The sequence below is a fragment of the Vanellus vanellus genome, assembly GCF_965231255.1.
Source record: "Vanellus vanellus genome assembly, chromosome: Z".
Classification (NCBI taxonomy): Eukaryota; Metazoa; Chordata; class Aves; order Charadriiformes; family Charadriidae; genus Vanellus; species Vanellus vanellus.
Genome location: NC_138908.1, coordinates 88,899,060 through 88,913,668, shown reverse-complemented (window position 1 = coordinate 88,913,668; position 14,609 = coordinate 88,899,060). Strand labels below are relative to the sequence as shown.

General features: G+C 40.7%; 1 protein-coding gene across 15 annotated transcripts in view; it reads right to left on the bottom strand.

The window, feature by feature from the left end:
* Nucleotides 1–14,609, bottom strand: part of NEDD4L (NEDD4 like E3 ubiquitin protein ligase) — a 181,942-nt gene that overhangs the window by 55,776 nt on the left and 111,557 nt on the right. For all 15 annotated transcript variants that reach the window (XR_014270225.1, XR_014270226.1, XR_014270227.1 and 12 more), the window contains 4 exons: nt 5,276–5,326; nt 2,027–2,088; nt 1,820–1,922; nt 758–924 (listed from right to left, as the gene is read on the bottom strand). Coding sequence is in view for 9 of the 15 variants with exons in the window: in XM_082497952.1 (XP_082354078.1) it covers nt 758–924; nt 1,820–1,922; nt 2,027–2,088; nt 5,276–5,326 (383 nt within the window). In the remaining 6 variants the exon portion in view is untranslated. The remainder of the gene's footprint in view (nt 1–757; nt 925–1,819; nt 1,923–2,026; nt 2,089–5,275; nt 5,327–14,609) is intronic.

Genomic DNA, 14,609 nt, shown 5'->3' with positions numbered 1-14,609 from the left:
CTTGATTTCCGTATAACTCTTAACTTTGTCAATTATACATACTTTTTAAAATGTAAGCTTGCCACAGCTCTATAAATCTAATTGTAAGAAACATACAGTGAAGGCTTGAACAGGAGCTCCACATTAGCACAGTCAGTGTACATAGGTAATGCAGCCTATACAATGAATAATAATCAGGGCCTCCTCAAAGTTAATCAGTTTACCTTAATTAAAAATTAATAGAGTTGACTTCCCCCCCCTTACCTTTCCAACAGTCTCTACAGAAGAAAGTCATTTATTCCTGTTAAATTACTTACTGAAATATTCCACATCTGCCTCCCACTATTCTAAGATATGTTGTTAATGCACTGACTTCCTTCCCACCCCTTCAGATTTCCTAGAATTTCCCAGAACACCTATATGTACATGGGTGATTTGCTGGGGTGCGGGAAGTCTCTTTCAATCTTAAAAAAAAAAAAAAGGATGTTTCATTTTTAACTGAAGATATCCAGACTTTGGTTCTCAATTTACAAGCACATCTGTGAAAAATTTTCCATGAATATAGTCTCAGATATGTAGCACAGCACCAAACCCATGATTAATCTGTTACTGAAAAGAAGAATGTGCCTTTATAAACTGCTTCATAAAAGTCTTGCCTAAGACTTTTTCCAACCTTGACTTTGTAACTTCAGAATGGTTATCTTTGCTGGAAAAAATCACTACCCTAATTGATAATTTTGCACACAGCCACGAAACATTGCACTCCGCTGCCACTTACATTAAACTTGGTCGATGCCACTGAGTAGTCCTGTTGTTATGGTTGACATAGTAAGTCCGCCCCAGGTTGTCCACTTTTTCTTCCCATCCAGGAGGCAGTGGAGGAGGTGGTAACTCCTCCTGACGCTGAGATGCAGCATCATTGGAATCAACCACATCCCATCCATGCTTAGGAAGAAGAAAAAAAATTAAAAATTTTAAAGTTCAAGTGAAAGAGAAGTTATTCCATTGTTGCTTACATTAGCGTATAGGTACAGATTCCGAAAGTATTCTATTTCTATATGCTTTACATTATGTAGTTTTGAACTTCTCTGGAAAAAACTCCATGGTTACAGTGTGCACCAAACCCCTAAAATCCCATCAGTCTATTACAACAGGGATTCCCACATGTATCTGAGTGGTTGCCTGTTCTAGTAGTGCAGATTCGCAGTCAAGAAGCCGAAGAGAATCAACTGCTACCTTTTGAACTCAGAGATGTAAGGCTTGGGTTGAGAGCCCTCATTCCCAAGTTACAGATGACTGCTGCACACTATTAGGAAGGCAAACTTGGGCTGACAGAACCTCTGTCAGCCCTAACTGCAGCTAATTCTTAAGATGGATGATGGCTGATAGAGGGCTGAGAGGTCTTTAAACCTGCTGTGCTTGCATGAGCTTTATTCTCTGCAAAGTCAACGTTGCCAAGGAAATAAAGAAAAATGTTCTAACACCTATTTTGAAATGGCCTCTGAAGAAGAGGTACCTATTATAGGCCATTATATTTACAAATTACTTGCACAGACTTTCTGAATTCTTCTACTTGGCATGACTTCCACTACTACTTGCTCACGAACTGAGTCAGACAGACTTTAGAATTCATTGTGGCAGCTGAAATACTTTGAAATACTTGAAATGGTTGAGAAAACACCATGTTACAGTAAAAAAAAAAGAAAAGCTGGAGGGGAGAGGAGAGTAAGCTGCTACTAACACTGCTACCAGGGTTTTCTCTTCCCAAAGGTACAACTTTTTCTACAATTATACCTGAACCTCTAATAATTTGAATGCTTCCACAAGCATTAAGCCTTACCTCCGATTCATCCCTTTGATCACTGTTTTCGTCCTCTTGGCCACCATTTTTAGGCATATAAGCCATCTTCAGTCTCAAGAAACCCTTTACACGAGATTTGTGGCTAGAAGACAAGGAGGTACGTATCATTCAAAAACCCTTAAATAGTTACAAATAACAAACCTTGAAGTAAGACATGTTTTAAAATACAAAGGTTCTCCCCCTCACCTTCTTGGTCTGAGAAGGAAATCCTTAAATGTGTATGGCCTTTCCATGGTTGGGTCTTCAGTCTATAAGCATTCAAGAAAATGGCAAATTAAAAGGCTTGCCCACAAGTACAGAGACACATAAAGAACATTCACATCAGAGATGTGGTAGAAATGCTGGAGAAGACGCTTAAATAACAAAGTTCTAGCAGGCAGACCTCTACCATTAGCTGTTAATACACAATTACAGAAGCAGTCCACGAGATGTCACTGCAAATATCAACAATGGGCTGCACTGAGTCTCATTTCTAAGTGTACGCAACACTCACAAATCAGAAAAAGGTGGAAAAAACTTTTTCCAGTCACCCAACAGCAGTGTCAGAAAAGGTTGTGTCCATTTCGAAGCAGTATTTTTTTTGCATGTTAGAAAGTGATGAAATAAAACTCCTCCTCAGTTGGCTTTCGTTTTTATTTCACAGCAGCTGAGACTTTCAAAAATAATTAAGACTTTGAAATCTTATGATATATCAGGCTGACAGACTATATCATCTCATTTCCATTTAATTATAAGTTTCATAAAGCCTTAAATCTTGAAAACTTTCTATTGAGAAATCTAGATGAGCATTTCAGCTTTCTTATCAAGTAAGTTACATCTTTCACGTCTGCGAGAACACGGATGTTATAGATACAAAACTAGCCATTTAAAAATGACAAGGTAAATATGAGAATCAGAAATCCGTATGCATACTCAATGTGTTGATTATTTGGGGTACTTTATTCTAATCATATGACTAGAATTAGAATATTCAAATCTCATGATTTGGGCTGACAAAATTGGATGCAGGAACTGTGTTACACTGAAAGAGTAAGCACATTATCATACACACTCCACTAAGACTAGAGATCTACCACTTCAGATTAACACCAAACTTTCTCAAAATGAGCAAAAGTTAGTGGTACTTTTCAGAATGTCGTGCCCGTCTGCCATCCACTAAAAAAAAAAAAAAAAAAAATAAAAAAATGATAGCATATCCATAAAACCCTTCCCAGCCCTGGCCCTACAAATTGGAATACTTCAAGTCCAGTTCTTTAACTAAACCTTTCTGAACACAGAATAAACTAACTCCAGACTATTATTCCTTAAAAGCTTTGTTGTCTGTTGTATTTCAAAGTAAACAAAAAATAATTTAAAAATCAATCCTATCTCATTATCTCAGGTATTATATCAAATACCATACAGACTTTCTTTTCACTGAATGAACTCTTATCCTGTGAGGCATTTCCTGCATTCAATGTCACTTCAGCTGGGAGAGAGGGACTTCCCGTTTTCTCAGACAGATAGTACCAGATTCTAACCAAATCAACAGGCCATCAAGGCATGCACGATTAAGTAGTACTGCTTTTTAGTACTCAACTGTATGTAACGTAGATAAAATAAGAAGCTGTATATTTTAACCAAATTTTGTAGGTAGCAATTAGATAGTATTAGAGAAAGCAAGGATTTTGACAAACATCAGCAGTGCAGCTAGAATGTGAAAGCAAACATTTGCTAACAAATACACCGTGATGTCTCTTATTAAGGTACTGGAAGAACGAATGACGAAAATGTTGATTAGAACATAAAGATACACAGTATCCGATACTGATACCTGAGCATCAGAATTAGAACACACACCTTAAAGAGCCTATAACTAAGTGACCATAGCAGAGTACGAGAACACACCCAGAGGCAGGCAGGTAAGCACCCTGCGGAGACACTGCTAAGCTGCAGCTATAGAGAGAATGACTGTTCCGAGGTATGCACTGCGAGCTTTCCCAGAGGAATTTTGGGGGGAAAAAAGTAGCTGATCCAGGAAGTTTTACAATCTTCTATTTTCTGTACGGACAGTAGAATACTTTAAAACAATTCAAAAAAGTTTAGCATTCCACTCAAACATGAGCTAGAAAGAGACGTGCACTCTCATGTTCTACGTAAGTCCCCTGTGAGAGGAGAGCTGTTCTCTTCCTACAGAATATGGAAGGAAAGCAAAAAGTTGCTAATCCCTCAAAACAGCTCACAGAAAGTGTGACATGTCTGTGGCTCTATCTCAAATCTTGCTGATGATTTTTCATTATTAAAAATAATGTTTACTAAAAAGGAACTTTAAAATACCACCCGACTCTGCAAAACAGGCACGCACTAATATGTCCCCCATCATTTTATATTTCATAGTACGTTGGTTGCAGGACACAAGTAGCTTAACACTGGAGGGCTTCTTCTTCAGTTACGTGCAGGCTATTTAGATGCTGTCTGTGCATATGGATGCACGTAAACGGCAATATACACATAAGTACGGATAAAAATACTACGCAACACAGCTCATGACATGAGCTCATATGAGAATGGAGTGATGCATTTTTCATCAGAATACATTTCTGATCATTCCATCATATTTTTCAGCCATTGTAGTTTATAAGCCAACAACAGCATTTTGACTCGTGATGATCCATAACAGACATGTCTAAATAAGCATCACTGTGAAAGTCATTACAAAGCCTTTTTCCTCCCACAATAACATCCATCAATAGCAAGAAGTCAAATTCAGGCACAAATAGCAACAGTCATGCTAAAATTGACACCTTATTTTGATGTAAACATTTTCAGTAGCTTCCGCCATTCCTATGGTCCCTCATTCAAATACAAAAACAACCCTCCAAGTTCACGGAAGTAAGATTAACATGTACCACATTTTAAAAATATTAACTACATCCAGTCAACAGTAGTCATCCAAAACATTACACGTTATCAGAAAACACTTATACTAAGTGTAAACCAATCACTATATAAATACATACATATATATGATGTCTGTAAAATTAACTAGAAAACTTTGTGAAGTAGAAAGTGTATTTCTCACTATTTACAAAGAAGATGAAAAGCAACTGCAGTGTTTCATACTTTTTGTGCCCTGTGACCTTCCAACTTCAGTTCTAAATAGGACCCAAAATCGTGGGCTTTTCAATGTTTTAACAAAAGTTCTGGAGGAAATAGAGTTTGCTAAGGGAGAATACAACTGTTTCAACTGTAAGGGGAAAATCACGAAAAGGAAGAAGCCAGAAGATCAATAGGACAATAATCACCAACGGTAAGGTGAGAAACAACCAGTCTATTGGCCACATGTAATTCGTGACTTGACTCAGACCAGACCAGGATTTTAAGAAAGAATCCACGTGAGCAGTGAATCCTGGATGTTGAGAAATTTAATGGAGACCAGAGAACAACACTGCTTACCGGAAGGTGACTAAGTGGCACATCCACTTGACCCAGAAAATCGTCTCTAGTCTGTCAAACAGAAAGGCAGAAAAAGGAGTAATTTTACATCTGAAAAGCAAAAAATGATAAACATCAATCCAGTCACAACGAAGCAAAAATGAAGATGGTTGAGTACCATTATTTTAGCAATTACTGGTTTCTACCCCTTTATTGTTGCACATTATCTGTTGCTATAATTTATCTTTTTCAGCAGAGCATTTTCTGTGACAGTCCAAAATGGCTTCTTAGTCCACAGTATGTATGTTAAGTACTGAGGAAATTGTTTCTTCTGACAACCTATGCATAGTCATAGAATGGTTCAAAATAGTTAGTACAAAGTGCTACTCTTTCCAGCATTGGCCTCCATATGCATTAAAAAACAGAGTGAAATTACTGTTCGCTACGTCATTGAAATGCTCATGTCAAACTTGGTGACTTTTTTTTTTTTCTTTTTCTTTAAGGAAAACCTTGTACACACATCTGACAGGGAAGGGAGGGGAACCCAACATCCAGACAACGAAGACAGAACCACATGAATTGTAATATTTTTCCCCCAAATAAAAATCTGTTTAATCACTTTACCAAACAGAAACCAAAGTATTAGAACTTTTTGATTTTTTTTTTTTTTTTTTTTTTTTTTTTTTAAGACTGCTGTTCCATTAATTCAGAATGCTTACTTTGTGAGGAACGGTTACACACCCTTACAACCAGCCTTTTCAGTAACCCGGTGTTTCCCACTTGAAGACTTGACCCCTCATACGCCACTTCAAGTTAAGCATGCAGATGTGGTTATACCAACATTCGGGCTACACAGCACCATCACAAATTCACTTATGCACAGTTCTGTCCATACAGAAGCGATAAACACTACTTTTCTGCACGCTCTTCACTATTTGTTTGACCACCACCTTCTCATCGAGTGAACAAGCCAAATGCAACATCTCCCGCAGAGGTAACACGAACAAGCTGACAGTGGGACCAGGTCTCCACCTAACTATACCTTTATTACTGGGTATTTGAACCATTATTCATAACTTCACCAACTATATTCCATACCCATTTTACACCTATGAAGATGACAGGATAAAGAGAGTCCCTTCAAGGTCTAGAAGCTCAAAGATCTATCTGATCTTTGCAATCCTCAGTGATTCTTGACGCTGCTCAGACTGGACTGCATGCAGTGGCCTAATTGCCTGTTCATACCTACTGCTTTAAAGAGCACAAAAATTCACACAAGATATCTCGGCGCACTTCTAGCAATCTACTTACAAGGACAGACAGAAGAAAAGGAACACAAAATACTAGCAGAGGCGGACAAACCAAGGATAAGTTTTGAGAGGGAAAACGTGCACCGTTATCACTCACTTGACAGCTCAATAAAGCCTAGAAAGAAACGGCTAGCATCAATTTTCTCACCAAACAATAAAGTTTGTTCACTCAATATATAAAATTACACCAGACAAAACAATTTTAGCTGAAAATATTTGCGTACTGAATGGACTGTGATTGCTTTAAATAAATTATAACTTTAAAGCACTGCTGAGGCGTTATCTTTACCACTTAGAGACACCTCAAAACTACTTCAGCATTTAACAATTTTTATGATTAACAGTGCCACCTGAAGAGCAGAGTTGCACTGGTACCTTTTATTGTCAATTAATCTAAATCTCAGGGGTGATTTTTCTTTAAAACGTGGCTGTTACTATCCATCCAACTTCAACACATCCCCGTGCAAACCAAAAATGCAGGCTATCCTCCTGTTTGAATCACATACACACGCATCAGTCAATCTTCCCTGCTGGTAAGTAATAGAGGGCCACCCAGAAATAAAATCAAGAAAAATCAGACCGTACAGTCAGACACTGCACGGGGCAACTCCTTTCTGTCTCTTAGCACCGCATTACCTCAAAACGCCATGCGTCTGAGTAGCTTACTGGTATTATAAAGTACCCCGGAACGTGACAGAGTACTCGCACACTGAAAATTACTCAAGGCATACGCTCCCATCACAATACAGTTCATAATGCGAGTAAGACCACAAGCAGCAGCACACTGGCCTGCGACACCAGGCCCCGCCGCTCTCAAGTGCTGTAAAAAGGAGCGGTGACCAGACCAACGGTATTCAGAAGCAGCTGTACAGACGCCAGATAAATATTCCAGTTTGCCCCTTATAAACACACTTCACTTTTCTGACAGATTTTCATCGACATGTTTGCACTTAACCTCCCTGGCTGCTCACAGCGCCACTGTGGACAATATCTAGGGAGAGGCTCTTCAGAGCTGCCTGAGTTTCCCGCACAGCGGTGGTGCGGACGTGCTGAAAGTCAGCTCCACAGCTCATCTAATCTACTCCTTCATTATGATCATCATTCGCTCATTTATAACAGCAATCCACTGTGCTAATGACTCGGATTAAGATTCCTTCCTTCCTGTGATGAAAGCCATTAAGAACACAGCAAAATACCCAACACCCCAGAAACTCCGCAAAACCAGAGAAGCCCCAGGCAATTTCTCGTTGAAGGGAGAGGCAGTGGGAAGACAGTCCCAACCCTCCTTTGTGATCCCCAGAGGAACTGGGGGGGCAGCTTCTGAGCCCCCGCTGAAGAGAGAGCAGCAACACGGGGCACGGGTGGGGGGAGGTCGCTCCTCCAGCCCCTCACCAGGAGAAGCCATCTCCTGCTCTTCCTCCCTCACAGGTTAACTGAACACCCGCGGCTGTAAAAGCTGCCCTGAGATGAACACAGGGTCCTCACAGAGGGGATGGAAAAAGTGACAGCAGTGATGTCTGTCTGTCTGCTGCTGTCTCTACACTCTTAAATTCCCACCTGTGCTTATTCTTCACAACCAGCCATGATTGAGGAAACCTTTCATCTTACAATAATTTTGGTCCGATACATGGCCAATCCTGAAACAAATCATCTGAAATGCAGATACTTTTTGATAAATCAAAACCACAACGGCTGTTCTAAACACAGGGTAACACAGCAAGGTGGCCGTATGGACAGCTGTCATGAGGAATCACAGAATCACAGAATCGTCAGGGTTGGAAGGGACCTAGCATTTTGATCTAGATTGGAAATGTTATATTCAACAGTCAAAGGAACGAAATTTTGGCAACAGATGAGGTATAAAGTAGTTAAACAGCATATATGTGTTTGCCTTGTGCGCTGGTCGCTGTGCTCGATGTATAACTGGTATTCCTTCGTAAGATATGAATTTAAAAAAAAAAAAAAAAAGCATATTGCATTCTTCAAAAATCAACTGTCAGGGAAAACAATTTCTGCCAGATACTGTTTATGATACCAGATATCAGCCCCAGTGATTCCCAAATAACCTGCTGCTTATTTATAACCACGCTATGCACAGAATTCCAGGAAGTGCATACTGCTGCTCCAAAGCCAAGTTTACATATTTCTCATAGCAGAGCATTAAGTTTAATATTAAAATTCATATTTTATATGATAACATCACAAGAAATCTGTTTCTGCTATAAAGACAGCATAAAGTCCTGCGATCCCCAAAGCGCAGACACATACTGCTGTGCTATATGCCCATGGGACAACACAAAAAAACCCATCTGCACCAAGAAGTCTGCATTTTTTCCAAATTTAAGTAAAAATAGCAAAGAGACTTTTTCATTACAGAATTTTGACTATTAATCTTCTTCCTAGCAACTACTGGAAAAACCCGGTGGCATGCATGCTTTTAGAGAGTTAACATATTTCTCCCTTAATATTGGCAAATACCAGGTACCTTCTACCTCCTGCTTCAATACAGTTACTCAAATATCAACTACTCAGAAAAAAATATATACACCTCTTTCTAAATCTGTTCATACAGCTTTTAGTTCAAGACAAACACAGCCAATGGACATGGAAAATTTTCAGGTTGGTTAGAAACAGAATTGTGACCAGACATGGCTGCAGTTTCACTGTAGATGTGGGGAAGAGTGTCCTCTTCTGTGCCTGTGATGGGGAAGAAACCCTACCATGGGTTGGCGGAGACGGTGGGGACATGACGAGACGAGTCTACGAAGTCCCCTCGGGGTATTTTTCTCAACAGACACACACACAGGTGACTTACATGCAAGCACCAAGCCTGACATACCTGATATATTCTGTGAGTAGACATGCTGTAAGTATACCACATATTTATCTGATTTTAACATATCCAGAAGTCATGAGAACTGCTGCGTCTACACTGTATAACCGATTTTATCTGGTGTTTCCAGCGGCTCTGCAGCCTGGCTGTGGCTACAGCCCCGATGGGAAACTGGGCTGGAAGAATTGTGCAAATTCCACACTGATGTTAAAAGTCTTCACTTCTACCCAGACCAAGTTTTCAGGAGATTTTACTATAAATAAACCCAGCCTTAAAAGCAGATGAAGCAACAAAATCAGTTTCTCTGTGGAACTGGAAAATCCTTAGTTCTAGCCTGGGTCTGCCAGTGAGCTGCAGTGACAGTTTAGAAACATCCCTTCCTCAGCTCCTCCTGACGTGAATATTGTCATCTTCACCCATAGTAATGTTCCTGTAGAACCGAATCTTTATGCAACTTTTGACTGCACATGTACGTGTATAAGAAAAATTATTTAGGAGGTGTTAGTATATTGATATTTAGCATTTGAAGGCATTTTTGTTCTGTGAAAAGCATTTTTGTCTTCCGGGCCACCGCATTTCCAATATTTAGGCATTCTCATCGCGGGGCTTCCTGCTTCCAGGAAAGGCACCTCACAGCCCACACGAACCTGTTTCCTGCTCTATCATATACTGCACTTCCAGTACCTTATTTTTCACATTTCTCATTATAACAACATCTGTTCCAAGAACCTCCTTCTCACGAAAATAACAAGGGCTATTGGATCCACAGGCTTGCCTGTTTAGTGCATGTTACCCTGCTAGTTCCTGCTCGTCTGATTTCCCCCCCGGACAGTGAGTAACCCACCCTTAACAGTAAAGACGCAGGATGCAGGTGCTTATCGACCGCCAGCTTGAAACAGATTTTACCAATCGGAATTACTGAACTATTTTTCAGAGCTGTTGGCTAGAGAATGATGCTGATAGGTGTCATTATAACCTTTATTTTAGATAGGTCATTATATAACATGATATGAAGGCAAGCTGTTAATTAATTTTTTTAAGCAGTAAATAGAAGGAAAAGTTAGTTCACTGGAGAGAGCCTGCAGCCGCCGGCAAAAATCTTTACTACCAGTTTTATTGTTTCAGGTTTATGAGACAATCTTAACGACCAGCTGGAGTTGTCAGAAATAGTCACTCTCAACACATGGCTTCCCCTTCGGAACGCCCGGCAGCACCCAGGGCTGTGTAATGCCTGGAGCCGCTCTGCCCTCACGCAGGACGGCCGGGCTGCCAGCGGCGAGATCCCTGCCACCTCTGCTGGTGTGAAACGCCTGAGAAAGGCCCCGCACGAGTTGCACGGCTTGGGAAGGACCACAAAGGGACAATCAAACCACCAGCATGCACTGCCTTTTGGAGGGGCCAACCCGCGCTTAAGCGTCATTGTGCTCTCAGTATTCGTTCCGTGCTATCTGCAGCGTGGCCTCTGCCTGGGCCAGGGAAGACAGGAAAAGCACGGGGCAGGGAGGGGTAGAGCACGTTGCAGATGCTTTATAAACAGTCTTGCTGCAAATCCTAAGACAAAGTCTAATAAAAGCTATCCCAAAATTTCCTATTTTGTCTTTAACACTCCAGAGCAATTTTAAAATGTCACACCATCCTCTGTTCCAAACGACCACGTGCCAAACGGGGTTTGGTTGGTTGGTTGAGTACATTTAGTTCTGACGAGAAGAAAGTCAATGAAAAGATGAACCAATCTGCCTGGTAAACGAGAGACTTCCAGAAAGTTTTGGTTTTATTTTGCATACCACATCACACACTGACAAGTATTCCTCACCATCCACTTTAATTTGGAATCGAAAGAGAACAAAAGCCCACTTTAGAATAACGATGTTTGAAAGTAACAAAAAAGCTCATGGCTATTTGAGGTAGTAAGTGAGCATTATTTTTAAAATCTGGTATTTTTTCAGTTTTACAAAGGATATAAGATCTCATTACTTCAAATACTGCCCTATTTTCCTGCTAGCTGTCTCAAAATGAAAGGTGATCACTTCTGGTTTTTGGCAGAGACATAAACACATCCTGTCTATTTAGGAAACCTGAATCTGTCCAACCATCTAGTTTATTTACACACTGATCTTGTAGAAAAGCAGTACTAATGCAAGAATCCTTTCATTTCTCTTCTGTATGTTCAAACGCATCAGGCGTGTTAGGCATTCTGTACATTCAATTTTCTTGTGTGTGTGACAGTTACCCATTTTATCAACACAGACATCGCAATGAAACATGGTCACTATCACCAAATCCTAAGTGTAGGCAAAGTCTCAGCTACCAAGCAAATTACAATGGGAAAAAGGATGCTTAACCTGTTGAGGATCACAGAACCCATCCGGCGCAATATACATTTGCTTTAAGCGTTGTCCAGCATAAGGGAAATAAAGGGAGGCACTCCTGCTTCAATACTCAAATGAGTCGATTCTACATTAAAATACAATCTAATTCTAAATGTTTCAGCTCAGTCTGAGAGTTAAACTGACCGCTGAATACCATTCACCTTGAAAAACAATACCAAAAATTCAGTAAGTCAAGCAGCTGCTGAAACGGTCAGGAGAAAATTTAATGAAATGCAGTATAAGAGGCACTCGACACAGGCCCTCAAAGTTCCCAGCAGTCCCAAGCAGAAAAAAATTAACCAGCCGTTCTAGCCTGAAACTCACAAAAATCCAACTGCAACCCCCAAAAGATTGCACACAACCATGCCACCCCACGGCAAGAAGGACTAAAGATGCATGGTGAGAGCCAACAAAGTATTTCACTGTCAAGCACTCAACCCTTGTGCGGACCTCAGCCAGCCAGTACAGACGGTAGAAGCTTAGAAGAACCAACAATGAAAAACTGATTCACTCCCTCCTTGATGCCTTCTATTCCCTCCCACCCCACCCCACCTCTCCTCTCAAAAACCATCAGGAAACTTCAAGGTCAGCAAATTGCTTCCTCTTAGGCACAGCGCACACAGACTCTGCATTAATGAACCATTACACCGCCTTTACACTTGCGTACTCGCAATTACTTTTCACTTCCAAAAAGAAGTGGGTCTCAGTTCGGTACTGTTGGGGGGAGCAGTAGGAGTGGCAAGGTTCAGGCACCTGATTTGCTGTTTCATTTAGAAAGGTAATACAGAAAAGGAGATGAGTGCAGTCGAGGAGGATAAGGATAAGTAGCATAAGCAATAATTGCTGGAAGAAATAAGATTCTAGTTTAAAATAGGTTTAGAACAGAGTAAATGTATGTATAATTTTACTATGTAGTAGAGTTTGTATTTTACCTATGGTATCATTAAAGACCAAAATTAGAAGATAGCTATCATTAAAGGCAATGGCATGAGAAAATATTTCGTTACTAATAAGCATTATTACTAGTCAGTGACTTAAAGAACTTTAAAAAACAACAGAATTACTTTAAACTTCTAACATGCCAAACAACTTACTATGTGAAGCAACTGTTCAGCATGTGAGATTCAGATGACAAGGTGACACTCGCAAGCCAAATGCATGTAAAAATTAGTCTGCAACTTGATATACATCCAAGCTGTAAAGCCAGTAAGAAAAGCCTGGGATAAAGTTACACCACCTAAAAGCCCTTAGTCCAGGAAAAAGTATAGAAGGGAAAGCATCCATCCACGTCTAGGCACAAACCAGGAAGAGTTAGTTGGAACTTCGGATGGTATACGTGCACCTCAATTTTACCCGGTACTGACACAAAACGGGGGTCACATTTAAAAAGAGAAAGTATGAATAAGGCATTGTAAACATTAAGTTTGTTGTTTTCCAGAAGGGAAAGTGTCTATAGGTAACAGTTAAGCTGTTATAGACCCTTAATAATTGAAAGCCAATTTTTTAAACAAAATTACAGAATAATCTCAAATTCAGAAAGAAAATGCTTCAAGAAGGGTTCTAATAAGTCCAAGGATACAGACATACTAGTTTGTCTGAAAAAGTGTCAGACAGATAAAGCAACTCTTTGGAGAAGGACGTCCCAAGTAAAACTGGAGCGTTACTCAGTACGCGTGAGGCTCTAGATAAGCAGGGATTAATGGAAGTCTTCCCTCGTATTTTCTTGTAAGACGTGTTCTTGGAGGAGTACCTGCTTATTTCAATTCCCGAAGAAAAGATAAATATCACCTCAGGTGTACACCTATTATTTATTCTTAATTCTTTAACTATGCCTAAATAGAGTATTCACTATCAGAACCAATGAATTCATGTCAGTGACAGGAACGTCAAAAGCCCAGAGCCAGGACACTTTGGGCAGTTTACAAGCTGTCACCTGAGCTGCGGTACCTCAAGACCCCTACCTGTTGTTGTGGTGCCAACGCACATCATTGTGCAACAGTGTGACTCAGGTACTCACTCGGTACTGTAAGTAGCATACCAGCAGCTGCATCCAGCCATTTACTAAGTAAACATAAGAGAATAATTTAGATAAAGGATTGGCCGATGTAAGAGTTGCAGGCCGTGCAATGAAATTCCCATTTACAATCATTACAACCAGCGTTCAGTGACAAAAGCAGATCGAGTCACTCCTGATGCCGTGCTTTCTGCCTGCTTCCTCCCTGGCGCTGTAGGACCTCGCACCTCCCATTGTGCCTGCATGAGCTACATCTGGAAATTAAGCCGGCTTTAAAAACAGAACACGAATTGCCTGATCTAGTTTGCCGAGTGACTCTATCAATAATTTCAGTGGCGTAGCTGAGGCGGATGGATGGTACGGCACGGAGGCGGGAGCCAGAGGAGGAGGGGTAGGACAGACGTGTGTTGGGAACGATCACAAAGGGGTTCCCACCAAACGCTCGTGTGAAAACGTGCTGTTGGCCGCCTCGGCCTGGGAACCAGCAACGCCTGCAAACCATGGGAGTGATCTCGCATCAGCGTTTGTCCGTGAAACTGAAGTACTGGACAGAGAGACAGGGAAGATGCAAAAAGAAAACAAATTAAAGCTACGACAGAATCTGTATTGCTGTCTGTTGACACCCCCTGTGATGTGGAGGTGAGTCCGGATCAGCTGTGGTTCTCAGCAATCCCACAGAGGTTTTCAGAGATGTTTTGGTTCCCTGGCCAAATACCAGATTGGGTAATAACACTCCACCTACCTACGATCCCCCTGGCATTTTCAGTTGATCGTGACGTTCCCAGCTTCCTGACCCAAAAATTGTTGTGTACTATTTCTGTGCACCGTT